We start from the raw sequence: 22,457 nt of genomic DNA on the forward strand, positions 1-22,457 counted from the left end.
GAATAAAATGAAGCAGAAAGCAAAGAGCCCGTGAGAGATGCTGTTTGAGAGGGAAGTGGAAAGGGGAATAAGAGAGGCAAAGAGGGAGCGTGAGAAAAGACCAAGCGGCCAGAGGATAGACATGCATTGTTTCTTTGAGACTGGCATGGCAAGAGTGAGAAAGATGGTAAAACAGGGACCCTGGCCTTGACAAAGAAGGCATGGAGTACAAGAGTGAGGATGTTAAGACTTTTCCCGTTATGACAAGGAAGGAGGCCATTCTGTCCATCAGGTCCATGCCAGCTCCCAGCAGTGATGACATCAGTCACGTTCTCCCTCTTGTTATTCCCCTGTAGCCCTACAACTTACACCCACAACATGGTCAACAACTCCCCTCTGATTTATTTTTTTCTTTCCACTGCACAGAAAGGTTCATTTCCAGAAGCCAATTAACCTACCAATGTTTGGGATATGGGAGGAAGCCAGATCATTTGTGGTCAGGGCTAGAATGTGCAAACTCCACGCAAATGGCACAGATGGAGCAAACCCAGAAAAAGTATTGCAGATGCTGGAAATCTGCAATAAGGAGAAAATGCTGGAAACACTCAGCTGGTCAGGCAGCATCTGTGGAGAGAGAGAGAGAGAGAAAGAGACGGGGTTAACCGTTGAGATCCGAGACCCTTTGTCAGAACAAGATTGACAAAAGTTCTCGATATGAAACATTACCACAGATGCAGCCTGAATGTTTCCAGCTTTTTGTGTTTTTATTTGGATTAAACCCAGGCCGCTGGAGCTGTGAAACAGCAGCACCAACCGCTGAAGGGTGAAATTTTATAAAACACTGGGTCAGCCACAACTGGCGTATTGTGTTCCATTCTAGATGCACACTTTGGGACAGATGCAATGGTTTTAAAGAGGGTGCAAAAGAGATTTTACCAAAACGATTCCAAGGTAGGGGAGCGGTTCTAGCTGATAGATCCTAAATTAGGAGGCAGGCGAGCTAAATGGTCTCCAGCTGTAACCATTCCGTGATCTCCAACGCCCCTTTTATTTTAACATTCATTCCAGTCTTCTGCAGTATTTATATTTGTGTAAGCTTCGGTCTGGTAATACTTCACGCATTTTCTTCAAAAACTGCACTAACAAGATTATAAAGCGAGCCCGTCTCTCAATTATCTTTAATTTATAGCCGGGACTCATTGTTAAAACCTCCGTGTGTAAATGGGTCTGTCGCCAATCTTCCTCGTTTTTAAAGTCTAGCTTCTCAATCTTCAACAGCTCCCTGAGTTTAGCGATGCAAAATCTAGTTTCTGGTGACTGGTCTCAAACCAAAATAACTGATCGCGGGTGCAAAATGTCTCTCTGGCTGTTGGCTCCCGCCACCGGTGCCCTTGGTTCCGGCAACTGTGAGGTTAATTTTGCCTTCTGCCGTTTGACAACCAGTTAGTCTATTTCACGGCCTCAGATGCGTTGAAATGCAAACAAGAACAGATCATGAGACTCTGCAGTTACTGGTCCCCCCAGGATGGGAGCGGGATGAACGATATTTCTCCCCAACCAGCACGACCTCAGCCGCAGCAACTGTTTCGGACAAGCTGCGACCAATCGTCTGCAGCCGACGGGCGGGGACTCCCTCCTTTCCCCCGCCCGAACAATAAACGTGACGCATGAAGGGGCGGAGAAGCGGCGAGCGCCGGTGTTATAAGAAGGTCAGTCGGGGAACGCTCGCTGCTGAGTCTCTGCTAGTCCCAGGCGGTAACGGATAGGGTAGTTTTTTTTTGCTTGAAGAATTAATTCCTGTGATCTTCCACCCCGTTCCTCCTGCGGATTATTACCACCATGGCGATGACTGAGACACCAAGCGACTTCACTTATTCCAAAATGAGAGGCATCGTTGTCTTCCTGTCTGGTAAGTTTCAACGCTTTGGGGGCTTCTCTGGAGCCTTTCGCGGCCTCGCCACGTCCCCCAGCGCTTTGCTCCCGATCCTGGGATCTTTGTCAATGTAATATGAGAAACGTGGCAGCCACTTTGTACAGGAAACGTCCATAAAATGAACTGAACTCGCTGACTCAGAGGCACAAGCTAACGCTGGGGGTTTGGTCTGCAGCCGAGGGAGCACATGGGGCCTCGGTTCACAATCCCGGCCCGGTGACAGCCCGGCGCTCAAGTTTGCTCCTTTCCAGCACGACCACTAACTCTGCGGTCCGCTCGGGGCAGCTCGCTCGTGTCTGAAGTGGATGCTCTACTTTGAATGGTACCGTCGCGCCTAATTGTAAACTTGAAATTATCAGCGGTTCTCTGTGGTGGGGTTATGGGCCGTTTGTACGTTTTGATGCAAGTGTGTGTGTTAATGGAACTTTAGTGTGTCGCTTCCCACGAAGTTGAAGATTGCAATCCGATCGGCCATAATATTGTTAAACGACAGAGCAGGTTTAAATGATCCATTCTTGCTCTTAATTTGTTAAGTTTGCATTTTTTTTAAAGAATAGGTTATTTGGAAATTCAGTTATTTCTCAATCGCCCCAAGTATAAACCTAAATGGTTGTAACATGCTGACTGAAATGTTGCATAAGTTACTGATTATTTCCGTGAAGTGTAAATCTGCAGTGTTACTTGTGCAACATTGTATTCTCCCTGTGAATGGTGGTATTGTATAGAGGTGAAGGAAAAATACACCATATGTCGTATTAAAAAGAAACCCCTAACAAAGTGAGAAGATGTGGAGCCTAATGTGAGTTCTGTTTTATTTTTAAACTCTAGCTTTCATAAAACAACGAAAAATAGGCTTGAATGACTTCATACAGAAATTGGTGTCCAACCCTCAGATCTGCCAACAGTAAGTGTATTTTGTTATTTCCTGAGCATGAGATGCACCTTGTTGATGATTTATCTGAATGCACATTAACAAAGTAGGTTTAGGATGGAGTGCAAAATGGTGTATTATTAATGAAGTTAAGCTTGGATAAACCAGAGTAGAGCTGAGTAATACAACTAATCAACGTAATAGGTTTGGAATAGTTGTACTTATTCACAACACCTTGGCACACACAAATGGCTGAAAGAGTGCCATCTGGTGGTGATTTTAAATTTGCCCACAAAATGTGTGGTTAATATTGCTGCCTCCTGTCAGGGCAATTCATTCTTAAATGTGCAGTTTCTGGCTTCTGAAACTGGCTCAAAGTGAGTCTACAAAGTGGTATCTGCCGTTTTTAATTGCAACTATTAAAATAGTCATGATATCAGTTCTGCCTTGTGCATTTTTATGAAACTAAATGGTCGTTTTGCAGCCCTGATGTCTGTTTCCTTACAAATTGACTAAAGTTAAGCTTCTATAACCTAGAATAGAGCTAAGTGATGCAATTAAATACACTTAATAGGTTTGAAATAGTTGACTGTACTTCTGAAAAGGTTTGTTTTTAAACATCTCGGCAGAAAAATGATGTAAGAGTGCCATCTGGTGGTGACTTTAAATTTGCCTATAAAATGTGTGGTTAATATTGCTGCCTGTCAGGGCAATTACTAAAATATGCAGTTTTCGGCTTCTGAAAATAGTAAAGTGGCATCTCCAGTCACTAAGCTATTTTCAGAAGCCAGAAACTGCATATTTAAATAGTAATTGCCCTGACAGAGGCAGCAATATTAACCACACATTTTATAGGCAAATTTAAAGTCACCACCAGATGGCACTCTTACATCATTTTTCTGCCGAGATGTTCAAAAACTTTTGAAAAGTACAGTCAACTATTTCAAAAGGCTTGTTTTTGAACATCTCGGCAGAAAAATGATGTAAGAGTGCCATCTGGTGGTGACTTTAAATCTGCAATTTTTAATTGCAAATATTAAAATAGTCATCAGTTCAGCCTTGTGCATCTTCTAACTATTTTAACATTTGCAATTAAAAACTGCACATAGTACTTTGTACACCCACTTTGAGCCAGTTTCAGAAGCTAAAAACTAACATTTAAGAATGAATTGCCCTGACAGGAGGCAGCAATATTAACCACATTTTGTGGGCAAATTTAAAATCACCACCAGATGGCACTCTTTCAGCCATTTGTTTGTGTCAAGGTGTTATGAATAAGTACAACTATTCCAAACCTATTAAGTTTTTAGTTGTATCACTCAACTCTATTCTGGGTTACCCCGGCTTAACTTGTAAGAAAACACTGGCATCAGAGCTGCAAAACAAGCATTTGGTTCAGTTTTTAAAAGAAATGCACATGGCAGAACTGAAGTCTATTTTAGTATTTGCAATTAAAGATTGTACAAAGTGGCATCTCCGGTCTTTAATCGCAAATACTAAAATGGGCATGATCAGTTCCTGTCTTGTGCATGTTTTGATGAAACTAAGTGGTTGTTTTGCAGCCCTGATGTCTGTTTTCTTACAAATTGACCAAAGTTAAGCTTCTATAACCTAGAATAGAACTGAGTGATACAACTAAATACACTCAATAGATTTGAAATAGTTGACTGTACTTTTGAAAAGGTTTGTTTTTGAGCATCTTGGCAGAAAAATGATGTAAGAGTGCCATCTGGTGGTGACTTTAAATTTGCCTATAAAATGTGTGGTTAATATTGCTGCCTCTGTCAGGGCAATTACTACTTAAATATGCAGTTTTCGGCTTCTGAAAATAGTAAAGTGGCATCTCCAGTCACTAAGCTATTTTCAGAAGCCAGTACATGCCCGGTACTATGGTCCAGCAGAGGAAGCGAAGTGCAGTGGTTATTGGGGATTCTATAGTAAGGGGTACGGATAGCAGATTCTGCGATACTGACAATGAATCTTGGATGGTGTGTTGCCTCCCTGGTGCCAGGGTACGGGATATCATGGACCGGGTCCAGAATATTCTGAGGGGAGAGGATGAGCAGCCAGAAGTCTTGGTACATGTAGGTACCAATGACATAGGTAGAAAAAGAGAAGAGGTCCTCAAGGAGGAATACAAGGTGTTAGGGAGAAGGTTGAGAAGTAGGACCTCAAGGGTAGTGATCTCAAGATTACTACCTGTGTCAATGATAGAAAGAATAGAAAGCTCTGGCAGAAGAATGTGTGGCTGAGTGACTGGTGCAGGGGGCAGGGCTTCCAATTTTTGGATAATTGGGACTTTTTTTGGGGGAGGCATGACCTATTCGCTAAGGATGGGTTGCACCTAAACTCCAAAGGTTCCAATATCTTGGCAGGAATGTTTAATTTAGCTGTTGGGGAGGGTTTAAACTGATCTGGCAAGGGGATGGAAACCAGGATGTTAGGTTACAAGATGCTAAGGTAAGGGAGGAAGTTTATAGAAGCAAGTCCAATGAGGGTGGCAAGAAGGACAGGCAGGTGAGAAGTCAGGATAATTTGCTGAATAATAGAAGTACAACAAATCAGGATGTTAGGATACAGGATGAGGTATATAGGAACATGTCTAAGATAGTATGTAGTGAAGATGGTAAGAAGGATAGACAGGTGAAAAGTCAGGATAATCTGCTGAACAATAGAAGTACAACAAAATCAATAGCAGATACTGGACTAAACGTGCTATATTTAAATGCACGTAGCATTAGGAATAAAGTAGATGACCTAGTGGCACAACTACAGGTTAATAAATACGACATTGTGGCAATCACCGAGTCATGGCTTTATGATGGATGTGATTGGGAACTGAATGTCCAGGGGTACACAGTGTATAGGAAGGATAGGCGGGTAGGCAGAGGGGGAGGTGTGGCCATGATGGTTAGTAGTGATATAAAATCAATAGAAAGGAAGGTCATTGGGTCAGAGGAGGTGAAATCCTTACAGGTGGAGCTAAGTAATAGCAAGGGTAAAAGGGCAATAGTAGCAGTCATATATAGGCCCCCTAATAGCAGTCAGGAAGTGGACGATAAGTTGCAGTTTGAGATGGAAAAAGCATGCCAGAGTGACAATGTGAAGATAATTATGGGGGATTTTAACATGAAGGTGGACTGGGAAATCCAGCAAGGTGGTAGAACTCAGGAGAGTGAGTTTGTGGAATGTCTAAGGGACATTTTTCTGGAGCAGGGGATCGGCTGTTTTGGATTGAGTGCTGTGTAATGAACCGGAGATGATTAGGGAACTAAAAGTAAAGGAACCACTGGGAACCAGTGATCACAATATGATTGAGTTCAGTTTCAAGTTTGAGAAGGAGAAGCTGATAACTGGTGTATCGATATTTCAGTGGAACAAAGGAAATTACAGTGGTATGAGAGAGGAGTTGGCCTAAATTGATTGGAAGAGTAAGCTCGCTGGAGGGACGGCAGAGGAGAAATGGAAGGAATTTCTACAGGAAAGAAGGAAAATGCAGGATAGATATATTCCAAGAAAAAAGGTTTTGAATGGAAAAAAAGGCACAAATGTGCATAACGAGAGAGGTGAAGGCTAAAATAAAAGCAAAAGGGGCGACGTACAAAGAAGCAAAAATTAGTGGGAAAACAGAAGACTGGGAAGCTTTTAAAAACCTGCAGAGAGAAACTAAGAAGGTCATTAGGAAAGAAAAGATGAATTATGAAAGGAAGTTGGCGGATAACATTCAAAAGGATACTAAGTTTTTAAATATATAAGGAGTAAATGAGACACGGGTTGATATAGGACCAATTGATAACGGTGCAGGAGATATTATAATGGACGATAGATGGCAGAGGACTTGAATATTTTGCATCTGTCTTCACTGTGGAGGACATCAGCAATGTGCCGGTTAGTCAGGAGTCTCTCGAAATGGAACTGAGTTCAGTTAAGATTACTAGGGAGAAGGTGCTAGGAAAACTAAATGGGCTAAAGACAGATAAATCTCCCGGACTGGATGAGGTGCATCCCCGGGTTCTGAAGGAGGTGGCTTTAGAGATAGCGGAGGCGGCTTTAGAGATAGCGGAGGCATTGGTGATAATTTTCCAGGAATCGATAGATTCCGGCATGGTTCTGGAGGACTGGAGGGTCGCAAATGTAGTTCTGCTGTATAAGAAAGGAGGGAGGCAGCATAAAGGAAATTACAGACCTATTAGTCTGATGTCAGTGGTGGGAAAGTTATTGGAATTGATCCTCAAGGATGGGGTTACGGAATACCTAGAGGTGCAAGGCAAGATAGGTCCTAGCCAACATGGTTTTGTGAAGGGAAGATCCTGCCTGACCAACTTATTGGAGTTTCTTTTGAAGAAATCACAGGTAGGGTGGATAAGGGAGAGGCGGTAGATGTTGTGTATTTAGACTTTCAAAAGGCCTTTGATAAGGTGCCTCATAAGAGACTGATTAATAAGATGAGAGGTCATGGAATTACGGGCAGGATAACAGAATGGGTGGAGCATTGGCTGGTTGGCAGGAAGCAAAGGGTGGAAATAAAAGGATCTCGTTCTGGTTGGTTACCGGTTACTAGTGGTGTGCCGCAGGGGTCGGTGTTGGGGCCGCTCCTTTTTACCTTGTACATTAACGATTTGGATGATGGAGTAAATGGTTTCGTGGCTAACACCAGGATAGGTGGAGGAGTAGGGAGTATTGAGGAGATAAGGTTGCAGAGACCTAGACAGTTCAGGAGAATGGGCAAGGAAATGGCAGATGAGATTCAATGTTGAGAAATGTGCAGTTGTACACTTTGGAAACGGAAATAAACGGGCAGATTATTATCTAAAGGGGAGAAAATTCAAAGTACAGAAGTACAAAGGGACTTGGGGGTACTCATGCAGGATACCTTAAAGGTTAACCACCAGGTCGGATCGGTGGTAAAGAAAGCGAATGCTATGTTGGCATTCATTTCGAGAGGTATAGTGTATAAAAGTAAGGAAGTGTTGATGAGGCTCTACGGGGCTCTAGTGAGGCCTCATTTGAAATACTGTGCGCAGTTTTGGGCCCCACATCTTAGGAAGGATGTGCTGATGTTGGAGAGGGTTCAGAGGAGATTTACGAGGATGATTCCAGGAATGAAAGGGCTTGCATATGATGAGAGTTTGTCAGCTCTTGAACTGTACTCACTGGAGTACAGAAGAATGAGAGGGGACCTCATAGTGACATTTAAAATGTTGATAGGAAAGGACAGAGTAGATGTGGCTAGGCTGTTTCCCTTGGTGGGTGAGTCCAGGACCAGAGGGCACAATTTTAGAATTAGAGGGTACAGTTTCAAAACAAATGAGAAATTTCTTTAGCCAGAGGGTGGTGAATTTGTGGAACTCCTTGCCATGTACAGCAGTGGAGGCCAGATCAGTGGGGGTGTTCAAGAAAGAGATATCTAAATAGTAGGGGTATCAAGGGATATGGGGATAAGGCCGGAAATTGGGATTAGAATAGGTCTTCCCCCCCCCCCCCCCCCCCCCCATTCCCCATTTCTCATTTCTTTTTTTTCCCCTTTTCCTTGGAGCAGACTCGATGGGCCAAATAGCCTGCTTCTGCTCCCTTATCTTGTGATCTGTCAGGGAAATTACTAAAATATGCAGTTTTTGCCTTCTGAAAATAGTAAAGTGGCATCTCCAGTCACTAAGCTATTTTCAGAAGCTGAAAACTGCATATTTAAGTAGTAATTGCCCTGATAGAGGCAGCAATATTAACCACACATTTTGGGGGCAGATTTAAAGTCACCACCAGATGGCACTCTTACATCACTTTTCTGCCAAGATGTTCAAAAACCTTCTGAAAAGTACAGTCAACTATTTCAAAAGGTTTGTTTTTGAACATCTCGGCAGAAAAATGATGTAAGAGTGCCATCTGGTGGTGATTTTAAATCTGCCTATAAAATGTGTGGTTAATATTGCTGCCTCTGTCAGGGCAATTACTATTTAAATACGCAGTTTCTGGCTTCTGAAAATAGCTTAGTGACTGGAGATACTACTTTACTATTTTCAGAAGCCGAAAACTGCATATTTTAGTAATTGCCCTGACAGGCAGCAATATTAACCACACATTTTATAGGCAAATTTAAAGTCACCACCAGATGGCACTCTTACATCATTTTTCTGCTGAGATGTTCAAAAACCTATTCAAAAGTACAGTCAACTATTCCAAACCCATTAAGTTTATTAGTTGTATCACTCAACTCTATTCTGGGTTACCCAAGCTTAACTTGTAAGAAAACACTGGCATCAGAGCTGCAAAACAAGCATTTGGTTTAGTTTAAAAAAAATGCATAAGGCAGAACTGACATTATGACTGATTTTAGCATTTGCAATTTAAAAACTGCAGATACCACTTTGTACAATCACTAAGCTATTTTCAGAAGCCAGAAACTGCATATTTAAGTAGTAATTGCCCTGACAGAGGCAGCAATATTAACCACACATTTTGTGGGCAAATTTAAAGTCACCACCAGCTGGTACTCTTACATCATTTTTCTGCCAAGATGTTTTTAAACAAACCTTTTCAAAAAAAATAGTCAACTATTTCAAACCTATTGAGTGTATTTAGTTTTATCACTCAGTTCTATTCTAAGTTATAGGAGCTTAACTTTAGTCAATTTGTAAGAAAACAGACATCAGAGCTACAAAATGACCATTTAGTTTAACCAAAATATCAGTTCAGCCTTGTGCATGTTTTGATGAAACTAAATGGTCATTTTGCAGCCCTGATGTCTGTTTTCTTACAAATTGACCAAACTAAAGCTTCTATAACCTAGAATAGAGCTGAGTAATACAACATAATAGGTTTGGAGTAGTTGACTATACTTTTGAAGTTTTGTTTTTAAACATCTTGGCAGAAAATGGAGTGCCATCTGGTGGTGACTTTAAATTTGTCCATAATGTGTGGTTAATATTGCTGCCTCCTGTCAGGGCAATTACTACTTAAATATGCAGTTTCTGGCTTCTGAAAATAGCTTAGTGATTGTACAAAGTGGTATCTGCAGTTTTTAATTGCAAATGCTAAATCAGTCATAATATCAGTTCTGCCTTATGCATTTTTAATTAAAACTAAATGCTTGTTTTGCAGCTCTACCCATGTTTTCTCAAGTTAAGCTTGGGTAACCCAGACTAGAGTTGAGTGTACTACTAATAAACTTAGTTTTGAAATAGTTGTACTTATTCACTCTACACGGACACACACAGCTGCCTCCTGTCAAGGCAGTTCATTCTTAAATGTGCAGTTTCTGGCTTCTGAAACTAGCTCAAAGTGAGTCTATAAAGTGGTATCTGCAGGTTTTAATTGCAAATATTAAAACACTCATAATATCATTTCTGCCTTGTGCATTTTTTGATTAAACTACATGATTGTTTTGCAGCCCTGATGTCCGTGCTTTCTTACAAATTGACCAAAATCAACCGCAGGAAACTGATGCCTGTTCTGATGTGAGTAGATGTTTTGCATTTCTGGAAGTGCACAGTTTGTGGTATCTGATTTATTAATCCTAGTAACACTCTTGTCTTCCAGTCAAGCATTGGATCAGAAGAATTTGACCTTCCTCCACCAAATAGGTAAGAGCTATACTTGTACAGCTCTAAAATGATCGTCAATTAGTTTGACAGTGCCAGCTTGTCCTGTTACTTAGCTACACATGGATCAGAAGATTATAGGTTTAAATCCTGCGGAGTTTAATCTTGTAATCTGGATTGGTACCAAGGGATGCCTTCCTTCATTATCAGAAGAGCTATTTTTGTGGGATAGGTAAACTATTTTGTGTCAAGCAGGCATCAATAGGATAATTTCAAGAGAAGGATTATGGGGTATTTGCAAAATTTCCAGTGGTTGTCATTGATCTGGCTGCACACAATGCAGCTTCAATGTCTGCCAATGTAGTAATGTTTTCACAAGTATGATAAAGGGTAAGGATTTGCTGTACTTCCTAATAGAAAATAAACTTTTCATTTTGTGTAAATAGTGTGAAGCCTTCAGACTTTGACTATCTGCGAATAATTGGAAAAGGGAGTTTTGGAAAGGTTAGTACCGTCCTTTTCTGTTTTAATAACAGAACTTAATTGGCTGATCTTTTGTTTTTGTCCCTTTACCAGTCATTAGTATTCATTAAGCTGTCATTGAATTTGTAGCAGTTATGAGTACTGCAGCTCTTAAGATTGTGACCACTATTCATTTCAGGTGCTGCTTGCCAAGCACAAAGAAACAGAAAAATATTTTGCTGTAAAGGTTCTGCAGAAGAAGGTGATCCTGAAGAAGAAAGAGGTGAGCTTTACCATTTAACTATAAAATACCTGGGCAAAGTGAAGGGGATTCTTGGTAATTTAGCAGAGTAATGCAATTCCTCTATCTTTTCAACACTGAGCTAAGTGTTCATCATCTATTTTAGCAAAAACACATAATGGCAGAGCGCAGTGTCCTCCTGAAAAACATGAAGCATCCTTTCCTAGTGGGACTCCACTACTCCTTCCAAACAGCAGACAAGCTCTACTTTGTCCTCGACTATGTGAATGGTGGTGAAGTATGTAACATTTGAGTATTTCATTGCAGCATAGCAGATGTGTATATATAAATTAAAAAAAATAAGTGGTCCATTCTCTGGGTTCTGTATACACTTCAGTGATTGAATGAGGTCACTGAAGGCTTCAACTCCCATTAGCCATCTAATCACCTTTGCTAATGTATAGAGCATCAGTAGCTGGTGGTTAATGTTTAGTCATGATTCTCAAGTGTTGAGTTGATTGAATAAAACTAAAATCTGATTTTGGCATTTGAACTGAGCTGTGAAGTGATAAATTCATAAGTTTAAACAAAATAGTATATGGATATGTATGTCACTTCCAAGTCAGTTGACTTTGCCATATACAAAAGTATACCTGCACAGGTGGATTGAGCATCACAGGCACATAGCATCACATAAGCAGCATTCACAAGAAAAACAAATAGACTTTTTACAAGAGAACACAAAAACAAGTCCATTTTAGTGGAAAGTGGTCAGTGTTGCTAAACTAGTCATTGGTGTTGTGCCCATTGGTTCAAGAACTGCCAGAAATGGTGGTGGAGGCTGATATGATAGGTCTTTCAAGAGACTGTTAGATAGGTACATGGAGCTGAGTAAAATAAAGGGCTATGGGTAAGCCTAGTAATTTCTAGGGAAGGGACATGTTTGGCACAGCTTTGTGGGCCGAAGGGCCTGAATTGTGTTGTAATTGTTCTATGTTAACTGGTTGAAGGGAAGTAGCTGTTCTTGTACCTGGTGGTGTGGGATTTCAGGCTTCTGTACCTCCTGCCTGATGGCAGGCCTGGATGGTGGGGATCTTTGGATGTTACCACCTTGAGACGGTGCCTCCTGTAGATACTAACGGTGGGGAAAGATGTGCCAGTGATGTATTCAGTGGACTGCACTACTCCCTGTAGCTGCTTGCATTTCTGTGCATTCGAATGCAAAGTCTGGTACAGCAATATTAAATGTATTTGATGTGTAAATCCACCGCAAAATTCCCCTGCCCTGTAGGTATTAAATAGTCCTTCTGTTAGTTCTAGAAGTCTTCAATTGAAGAGAAGTTCTTTAGTCACTACTCAATGCTCCAATTGAGTTGAGCTTGCTAACACTTGTCAGGACAGCTGTCATTGTTCCTGACCTCTGACATTCCACAGATGTGCCATCAATTCCTGGTTAACGGCTATCTGCAAAGTTCTTGAATGGCAATGAAGGGATGGTGGTCTTACATTTCTGGGCATGGTCCTTGTTATACCAGTAACTGACCCATTTAAAATGCTCCTCTTTCCCCTCCAGCTTTTCTACCACCTTCAGCGGGAACATGTGTTCCTGGAGCCCAGAGCCAGATTCTATGCTGCTGAGATTGCCAGTGCCCTAGGTTACCTGCATGCCCTGCACATTGTTTACAGGTGAGTGTGTAACCAGCCAACAGCGAGCTTGGTTTGCATTGCTATTCAGGCTGCATCTGTGGGAAGAAATGGAGTTAATGTTTTGGATTGAAGACCCTTCATCAGAATTTGAAATCTTACATCCTGAAACATTAACTGTTTCTTCCCACAGATGCAGCCTGACCTGATTATTTCCAGCACTTTCTGCAGTTTCCAACATCTGCAGTGTTTTTTGATTTTTCACTGTGCAGTTCTGTTCACAATGAAACTTGAGTGGTCAGCTGCAAGGAACAACTATTTCTAAAACTTGAGGCTGGGTTCCAAACTCTCAAGTCCCATAAGGAACCTGCATTCAAATGAGAATCAAAGTTAATAGGGCTGTTTAATAACAGCTATAAAACCTTGCAATCTGAACCTGTGGATTAAAGGTGAATGAAACATGGGTAAAGGTGATGCATTCTTCCTGGTCACAATAATAATTACACATGGTAATTGAAGCCTGACTTGCCATTGAACTGATCAGGAACAATGTCTTGTATTCAATCTGATTTTTCATTCTGTGGAAGGATGTTGAGTAGCAAGGGTGCTTGAGTGGGGTTAACATTGTTCCCCTGGGTTTTCAAATATCCTTGACCCTGGGATTCAATTTGTACGCTGAGTAGCGGATGGGAATATTTTCAGACACATAGTATCATGGATCACTGTAACCAAAGTAAAGGTGCTCATGTTGCACAAGATTATGCAAAAAGAGACTAAAAGACGTGGTTTCGTGCATTAATTGTATTTAACCTTGAATACAGAGACCTGAAGCCTGAAAACATCCTGCTGGATTCTCAGGGCCACATAGTGCTCACGGACTTTGGGCTGTGCAAGGAAGGGGTGGAACCGGATGGAACCACCTCCACATTTTGTGGCACCCCAGAGGTAAGTGATGATAAGCTTCCTCTTATGAAATTCAGCGAGGGAACAGAATCCCACGTGACTGCACATCTAGTCAGCTTTAGAAATACCAGACCAAGATCACTTGCACAAATTATAAAATCGGGTTGAGGGGAGAACAGGCTTGCAATTTCGTTACCTGGATGTAATCTGTCTTCCCCTCCATTTGCTATTTTTCCTTGATCGTCAGCTCTAATTTTGGAAGATCTATTTATCAAATCCTGCAAATGTTGACTGGTTCTCCAGGTATTTCATGGGCCCATCCAACTTGGGCTAGACAAATATGGACTTCACAAACTCTTTGCCTTCCCTAAACATGGGAGGATTTCCTATTTTTAATGTCACAAAATGGAAGCCACCTGTTCCCTCACCAGAACTGTATATTTCAATTTGTTTTTATGGAACAACCTCCATTCATAATGATGACCATGAAGCTTGTAGATTGCAGTGGGAAACTCATCTAGTTCACTAATATCACTGGGAAGGAGATCTCTCCATCCTTATCTGGTCTGAGCCATGTGCTCTTAACTACTCTGGCTCCAACTGCTGGTTTTTAATCAATCATTACCTTAACATTTTTAGTCTGTACCTGACCATGGTACTGCTCTCCACCCCTCTCCCTTTCTGCAACTTAAAACCTGTTTTCTCATCCCAGTTATTTTGATCCATCCTTGTACCAAAACATTAACTATTTCACACCCCATAGATGCTGCTTGACCTTGGCGCTTCCAACATTTTCTGTTTCAGAAAACTTCCCCCATGATCTCCTCATTCTTTCCCATGAAACAAATCCTTGCTGCATTTACTCTGCATCCAAATTGGGCATGCTCCCTCTGGAACCAATCTGACCCAAGCTGAATTTGTTTGAAAGCACCAGCCTGTTGAAATTTGGGGGTGGGATGTGTAACTTGGGATGTGCTGCTGATAAATCTACCACAAGGTTATAAACAGAAAGTGCTCATTGGCAATAATTAAATAAAAATATCTTCACTTTGTACATAATATCACTTACAAAAATATCTAATCTTGTTTTTCAGTATTTGGCCCCTGAAGTGTTACAGAAGCAAGCTTATGACCGAGCAGTTGACTGGTGGTGCCTGGGATCGGTGCTATATGAAATGCTGTATGGATTGGTAGGTATGATTGAAATCATACCATGGGTTACATTGAAGACAAACTGTTAATTTATTATGTGGCATTCAGAAAATGGGCTTGCATCTTTACATTGTCAAACTACAACACCACTGTGTTCCAAACTGAAGCTGTCTGAGATTTTTGTACAATGCTCCAGATCATAATTGGATCCTTTCTCTCAGCCCCCATTTTACAGTCGGAATATGGCTGAAATGTACGACAACATCCTGCACAAGCCTCTGCTCCTAAAACCCAATGTGTCAAACTCTGCCCAAGATCTTCTTCAGGGTCTGCTGCAAAAGGACAGAGCACAGAGATTGGGCGCCAAGAATGATTTTGTGAGTACTTCTGCCAAGATGGGATAAAGGAGATTGCTACCTGTTAACTTTAAATGCTCAAACTTGCAATGTATTTTAACAGCAAGCAGACTTTATGGCATTAATGGGCTGTTGGCAAGGCAGATGTTCATTAATTCCTAATTGCCCCTTGCAAGCTGGAGGAAGTTAAAGTTCACCTGGATCAGACCAGAGGGGGATGCTGGCTTTTCATTCCTAAATGATTAGTGAATTAAGTGGGTTTTGACTCCAATTAATGGCTTTAAATTCCTTGCCTTCTAATATGGGATTCTAACACCTGTCTCCAGATCCTAGTTTGGATACTAGTTCAGTAACATAACTGCTAAATTGCCTGATCTACTTTCACTACATTGGGGAAGTACCACTCTTGGTGATTTTCAGTTTATCTTCAACCACTTTAACTTTTCAGCCCTGGGTGGCACTGCTCAGTTTGTTTATAATATTCTGAACCTTGATGGCCACTTCATATTGAAATTTGCCAATTTCACTTGTTTGAGGGCAGTGTTTTTGCTGGAGCATAGTTCTGGTGTCATAACCAAGCACTGTCCCATCTGTCTGAAGGGACAAACTTGTGCACAAGACTGTAATGAAGTTTGAGTTGTATGATCTTGTGGGCATCATACAACCAAATCCTAGATTAAAGTGACAACCTTTCACATTAGTGATTTGGTTGCTTAATGGTGAGAGGAAACTCTACCCCCATTTGTCTGTCTTTGCTATCCAGAGGTCAGCCAACTAACTGAACAATGGTTGGGTAAACTTGCCAAGTTCCTAGTTTTATTAACTGTTTTATCTCCAATTCTACAGTTGGAGCTGAAGTTCCATTCGTTCTTTTCAACAATTAACTGGGATGACCTCATGGCAAGGAAAATCACTCCTCCATTTGTTCCTACAGTGGTGAGTATTTGCTAAAGTTTATTCACTGAAATCTTTCAAAGACTATGCTTTTGAGTAAAAGGACAACTTCTGTTCCTTAAGTAATTGTGATTGTTTCCTTGCTTTAAAGATGCTTCACTCCACTAATTGTGTAGTTGTGAAGTGCAAGAGAAACAAGGACCTTGATGGTATGTGGCACTTGTGTAATGTTCTTTGAGGGACCAAGTAATTAAGACTGGCTGGAGCTTGCCCATCACCATAAAGATCCAAGGGGTCTAATGTTAAATAAGCATTCACTAAAACTTAGTGGCATAGTCTTAATCAAATGACATAAACCACAAATTGCTTGGTGTCTATTTGGAACACTTTTATAAGGTAACTTTGAGTCTGGATGAAACTGATAACAGGAGTTACTTGGTAAGTTTTCCTTGCAGTGGCAGAGTTGTTACACTTGATTGCTTGAAGCTAGGGGCTGTACACTAATGATACAGTTCTGGAACTTTCAAAAGTGACAGGAAGATGTAGATGGTGAAAACTAGTCATTTGTGATGCACCCTGCTTTCTCAGAACTGCTTTAAGGCACTTGGCTTGCCACTTATCAGTCTCAAGGGCCATGAATGGTGTGCAAGTCCATGATAGTAAGAGCTTGCCATGTTGCCATTTTATTCTTGGTATTGGGTGTGGTGTTTCCATCAGTTAAATGGCCACATTTAAAGTGACTAAAGTGGTAACCATTATCCACTGCACAATAATTTATTGTTGGTTATAGTACTTCAATAGTGCAGACAAATGAGGATTTCTAGTAAGAAATCCTCAATCATGTGGATTAATGTTTTGGCTTTAATCTCTAGCATTATTTGAAGATTTCATTTCCAAATGGCCTGAGTAGACTTTATATTTGGGCTTGTGCACCAAGAGAAACTATTCTTTCACCAGTAAATCTCAAGTAGCTTGGTGGAGTAGGAAACTCTGGCAAATGGCTTTAAAGGTAGTCCTAATATTGCAAGCACATGTCACAATGCTCTTAACATCCAAATAAAGATGCATTTTTCCCCCAAAAGCTTAAACATTTATTCTGACCCAAATGTTTGTTTTTAAGCAATGTTCTTAAAATCACTGAGGCATTTGAATTAGAAGGTATGATTGAGTTCCAGGAGAATGCTGGTATACTTTGTGTGCTATGTTACATTGGCATGTACAAGGGCAAATAATGTTCATAATAATCTTCTGTAAATAGTGGAACTGTTCTATGAATGCATTTTAAATAGTGGATGTTTTCAGTGCAATTTCTGCTGCCTTTTGGTGCAATAAAGCCATTAAACAAAAAGGGGAGGGTTAATCTCTGTACATGGATTATTATCTGTTAAAAGGCCCAATTGTCAGTGTCCTGTCATCAGTTGTTATCTGGATAAATATTGTATCCAGTGTTTGATACATATGGATATTCACTAGGATGTTCAATTTACTGGGGTAGACTTGATTTTTGTTTGTAAGGATTAATATCAATTTGCTGCTTTCATTGGCCATTATCTAAGTGAAACAAGGCATGTAATATTGGGACTAGCTTTAAAGCCAGCTGATATGGGGTAAAGATCTTTGTCCTTGTACATAAAGGCTTGATATGGATGTACAGCAAGTAATTAAAAGGCCACTGGAATGTTTACCTTTGCAAGAAGCAGTGACTTTAAAAAGTGACCATCTGGAGTAGGCACAATTTCTGGTATCCATATTTAAGAATATACTTGTAGGCAGTGAAGGAAGCACTAGGTTCATTCTTGGAATAAGAGATGAGCAGTTTTGACCTATATTCATTGAAGTAATTTTTAATGAAACCAAATTCAGAAGGGGAGCAACAGGTTGAATATAGAGGATTTTTTTCCCTACCAAGGGGCATCTAGAACTAGGACAGTGATGCGTATTAAAATGGAGGTGAGGATGAATTTCTTAGAACTTCTCCAGAGCTGTGAATGTCATTGAATAGTCAAGTTGGGAGATGAAGGTTGTGGGGAAAGTGCTGTTGAGGCCAAGATTGTATCAGCAAGGTCTTGTGGAATTATGGTGCTGGTTTGTGACTAATTGGTTATCTCCTGCTTGAGTTTCTTTATGAAAGAATTCCATAAATCAAGTTTTTGTGCATTAATACCCTACCAAGTTACAAAATTTTAACTGTAATTTCTGCTCTAATTTTCTTTCAGTCTGGACCCACTGACCTACAATACTTTGACCCCGAATTTACTCAGCAGCCAGTTCCAAACTCTGTTGCAAACTCTCCTGAAGATTTTCCGATTACAGCCAGCATGAGAGAGGCTGCTGAAGCATTCCTTGGTTTCTCTTATGTGCCTCCTGTAGATACCTATCTATAATAAGTGCAAAATTGTGTGGCATTTCAAATGACAATGAACAGCTGAGATACAAAGCTGCACATTGTGCACCTTATTCTTTATGCAGAAGTTGCTCCTTCCAGTCTTTCAGTGAAGAAAACTTTCCTCTATAGAGAGATGTTCCCCTGGATGTTGTGTAGAACACTTAAAGGTCAATTCCAAATGTCAATTTTTATTTTCCTTCAGCTTTTCCACACTTTGCAGTAAGGTCTTGAGACTTTGTCTGATGTTATACAACTAAAATGCATTCTTTGGAGCCAATCCTCGCTGCAGTGAACCATCTTTAGCACCACCTTGATCTATACAACTCCAATTTTTCTAATAGGAAAACCAGCTTACATTAGTGGCTGAGAGGGAAATATTGCTCCTATGAGGTGATTTCTGGCATGAAGAGCAAATGATGCTGCTATTTGCCAAGAACTTGTGGGTTTAAGACATCTACCCAACATAGATCAACTCTTCAATTACCTGAAATTGCCAAAATGCAACATTCCATGGAAGAACTTGAACTGTCATGGTCTTTAATGCTTAATCATACAATTGGGAACATTGATCTTTAATCAGCAGAGTTGATGCTTTTGAATATTGTACTATTTTGGCATGGTATGGACTGAAGATGTTCATCAATTTATCTTTGAGCAGATAAACTCTTCCAACTAAGCTCTTAATGTGAATCCTTGGCCCCAGGTTAATTAGTTTTTTCTACATCAAAATTAAATGTACCAATCCTTCACTTAAGATTAATTGTCATGTCATTTAAAATTTGTGTTTAATATCTGAAGCCCAGGTCTGATCAGAGGCATCAACAGTATGGCCGGAGAAAAAGACTTGATTAAATTGGTTGCTGAGTGGGTTTTTTAAAAGCCAGTTGGTTTCCAGGAGGAAGAAAAGACTTGGGTGGTGGGTTGCATATTTTCCTGCACAGCCTGAGCTTCAAACTGGAACAGTGTTAAAGTTTGGGGTGAGGTAGGAAATCCATTTTTTTTCCTCCTCCCCTCTTCTCTCTTTCTCTCTCTCTCTTCCCCCCCCCCCCCCCCCCCCCCCCCCAAAGGGGGAGACAGAATGAAGTCTTGTTCCATCAATCCATTAAATGGGATTGGTGGGGGATAAGGACGTGAAATGATCTCTCAGTGTGAGAGGATTTGCTCTTAAGGTGAAAGTGATACTTAGCCCAGGCTGTCTACAGATATGCCAACCATTGCTGCTTAAGCTATGGAATATTCAGTGCACAATGTTAATAACTGGATTGATATTTCTTTCACATTTGGAAGATATTTCTATATTTAAAACATTTTAGATGTTTAAAGGGCATGGTACATATCTTCAGATTTTTGAAACAATTTATTTTTTTAAAATCTTGGTTGTGTTGAATTTGATAATGTACTGTATTTGCCACATGCTGCTTCAGTTATGTTGCTAGTGTGTTACAAAGTGGATAATGGGTTCAGAGTTGTTGCTAGAATTTTGCTAGTGTGCAGTGATGTTCATGACCTCTTGAACAATATCAACAGTCATTTGGAAAGGGGATCTTCACCTACTTTAGGTCTAATGTATTTCTGTTGGGAACAGTTAGAAATAATAAATTCAGAGGATTAAGCATTTCAGAGGATTAAGCATTTTGAATAAGAACCGGCCACCCTCCTTGCAACCCCACATTGAATGTAGAATCTAACAAGTCTGTGGTCTGGTACTGGAGTGCCAACCTATGTGGGTAGAGCTAGCAGCGTAGAAACTAAATTTATTCAAAGGCTGAGTTTTATAATATTTGTACATCACTCTTGTTCTAAATTAGAAATCAAATTTGAAGCCTATTTAGATTAGGTTTTCATGCATGGATTTGTGAAGACTTGCCTGATCTTGTTTTAAAAAAATATACTTAATGCAAATCTGAGTTCTAGTAATCTGTAGCTATGTTCATATTTGTGGTACAACATCAGTGTCTATTGGTGTTTGTTGACATAACTGCAAACTATTTCTAAATCAAAAGCAAACATTGACTTAATAAAATGCATATTTCAATATAGATTGAGTTGGTTTTTATTTCAATACGAAGTATGAGCATGTTTTTGAAATTATGGGCAATGTTACTTCAGATACAAATGTGCCCCATTTAGAACACTGGCTTACATCAGAGTATTGTAAACTTGAAGGTAGCAAAGGGAAGATTGGGTGGATAGAAAAATGACAAGTGGAATTCAGTCCAGGTAAGTGAGAGTAAATGCATGGGGCTGGGCAAATGAGGCTAAAGAGTGCTATTAAACAGGGTACTGAAGAGCATTGAGGAATCTTGGAGTAAACATCCAGAAAAGTTAGCAAAGTAACTTTAACAAGTTGGCTGTTAGGAGACTAGGTCCCAAAGCACCTACATCTGTGCAATGTGCTGTCTCAGGTAGTTATTTTGCTTAAATCTATGGAGTGGGACTTGGAGCCACAGCCTTCAGACTCCTAATACAAAAGCATGACAGCTGAACAATTGAAAAGGAAACTTTCACTGCTATAGTGAAAGAGCAGGCACGCAGGACTGATTTGATAGCTCTTTCAAGAAGTCACTAACAGGGCAGCTGGCCTTCTGCATGGTATGATTATAAGATTCCTCAATAAAGCAGCAATCCCTTGGTGCACTTAATCCCAGCGCTGTTTAACTGAGCATGACTTGAAGCAGCTTCATGACCTTGTGATGCATTTATCTGCAACCAACAATAATACTTGAGCTGCTTGTGGAAAAATATAGTTCCTTGCTAAGCTGCTCCTTTATGTACAAGTTTTGGATGGCTCATTGCAGCTGATCATGTAATAGCTTGAGCATTTTTTCCTCAGTAAAATGTGCACAGGTCAAATACAAGTACATACTCACTGAGCTTAGACAAAGTTATCATTACCCTCCCTGCTTTATTAGCATCTGAGTGCCCTGTGATAGGAGAAAATGGGTTTTAAAAAATTCTTTGGCAAATTCAGGAGAAAAATAAATCCAGACAGCTTCTCTGAATGAAATAACTGGAATAGGTAATGAACTATTTGGCCTCTTGGTGGGGATGTTGTCACACCTTATGAAGACCCCCACATCAGCTTGAACGTTTTACTCTTTAATGCAGTTATTCTCTCCAATGATCTTGGAGCCCAATTATTTGAAACACTTTTAAACAAAACCCAAAAGATTCTGATTTAAGATGTCAAGGTTGATTGACTAAAATGGAAGACACAAGTCGTCTTGGTGCTTTGACTTCCCTCCTGTATGCCTCCTACATCTTGCCCATTTTTCTAATATGAGCATAAATTATAAACTATGGCCAATCATAAACAAACACTGGCTTGGCACTGAGTTGTTGAATGAATGTCAAATTTCATTTTCCCCTTACAGTATTCCAGGATCTTAATGAGGATTTAGAGATCACATTCCAAATATTGGTCAGTTTTTATGTGAAAAGTAACAGACAAATTACATTAGAATCACATCATTGTCCTTTATTTGTAGGCAGTCCTTGGGATTGAGGGTAACTCACTTCCACTCTGGTTCTACAGGTTCCTAGGTATCTAATGAGATCAATAAGTGACCAGCAATCCCTTCCACAGATTTGGCATGTGGTGGGTTATAGGGCAGGCAGTAATTTGTTTGTGAGGTGCTCCACTCTGCTTCCACAAGAATGATTATCAGTCTCAATGCATCAGTAATCACACCTTTCAAGAGCTGTGCACAGCTGTTCAGCAACTGATACATGAGGGAGCAGCTGAGCAATGAAACTAAGAATCTAATTGTCATGAACTGCTCAAGAGGTATTGTCAGTTGCAGACAAAAAAGCACTATTAAGTTCACAAGATCAAGAAGCTAATTTGTTTTCAAGTCTTGCTCATGACCTGATAAAGGGTTGCTGCAACTCAGTGCTTCTGTGTGCTCTGGATTCATGAGCACAAGTTTCTCAATACCATCCCAAAAGCTGCTCTTCCTCTTTGACCAGTTATAGAACAGAAATTCCCAGGTGTCAGTGGGGATGTTGCATTTCTTCAAGCAGGTTTTGAACATGTCCTTGAATTTTTTTCCTCTCTCCATCTGTTAATGCCTTCCCCTGATTGAGCTCAGAGGAGACCCA

The 22,457-nt window shown here is 40.4% G+C and overlaps 1 protein-coding gene across 1 annotated transcript; it reads left to right on the top strand.

Annotated features, from left to right (window-relative positions):
* Positions 1 to 1,260: 1,260 nt before the first annotated feature.
* Positions 1,261 to 20,394, top strand: si:ch211-195b13.1 (STKc_SGK domain-containing protein). Its single transcript, XM_052036437.1, has 13 exons — positions 1,261 to 1,888; positions 2,741 to 2,816; positions 10,168 to 10,234; positions 10,317 to 10,360; positions 10,765 to 10,822; positions 10,980 to 11,063; positions 11,188 to 11,319; positions 12,595 to 12,707; positions 13,487 to 13,610; positions 14,663 to 14,758; positions 14,942 to 15,097; positions 15,923 to 16,012; positions 18,187 to 20,394. Exons 1-13 carry the CDS (start codon positions 1,819 to 1,821, stop codon positions 18,352 to 18,354), a joined length of 1,278 nt encoding a protein of 425 aa, XP_051892397.1. The 5' UTR covers positions 1,261 to 1,818; the 3' UTR covers positions 18,355 to 20,394.
* Positions 20,395 to 22,457: the final 2,063 nt, after the last annotated feature.

The sequence above is a fragment of the Pristis pectinata genome, chromosome 22, assembly GCF_009764475.1.
Source record: "Pristis pectinata isolate sPriPec2 chromosome 22, sPriPec2.1.pri, whole genome shotgun sequence".
NCBI classification, from domain to species: Eukaryota; Metazoa; Chordata; class Chondrichthyes; order Rhinopristiformes; family Pristidae; genus Pristis; species Pristis pectinata.

Coding starts and splice junctions, on each gene's coding strand:
- si:ch211-195b13.1 (XM_052036437.1), top strand. CDS start 1,819: ATGGCGATGACTGAGACACCAAGCGACTTCACTTATTCCAAAATGAGA. Junction 2,817..10,167: donor AACCCTCAGATCTGCCAACA/GTAAGTGTATTT, acceptor ATTGTTTTGCAG/CCCTGATGTCCGTGCTTTCT. Junction 12,708..13,486: donor GCCCTGCACATTGTTTACAG/GTGAGTGTGTAA, acceptor CCTTGAATACAG/AGACCTGAAGCCTGAAAACA.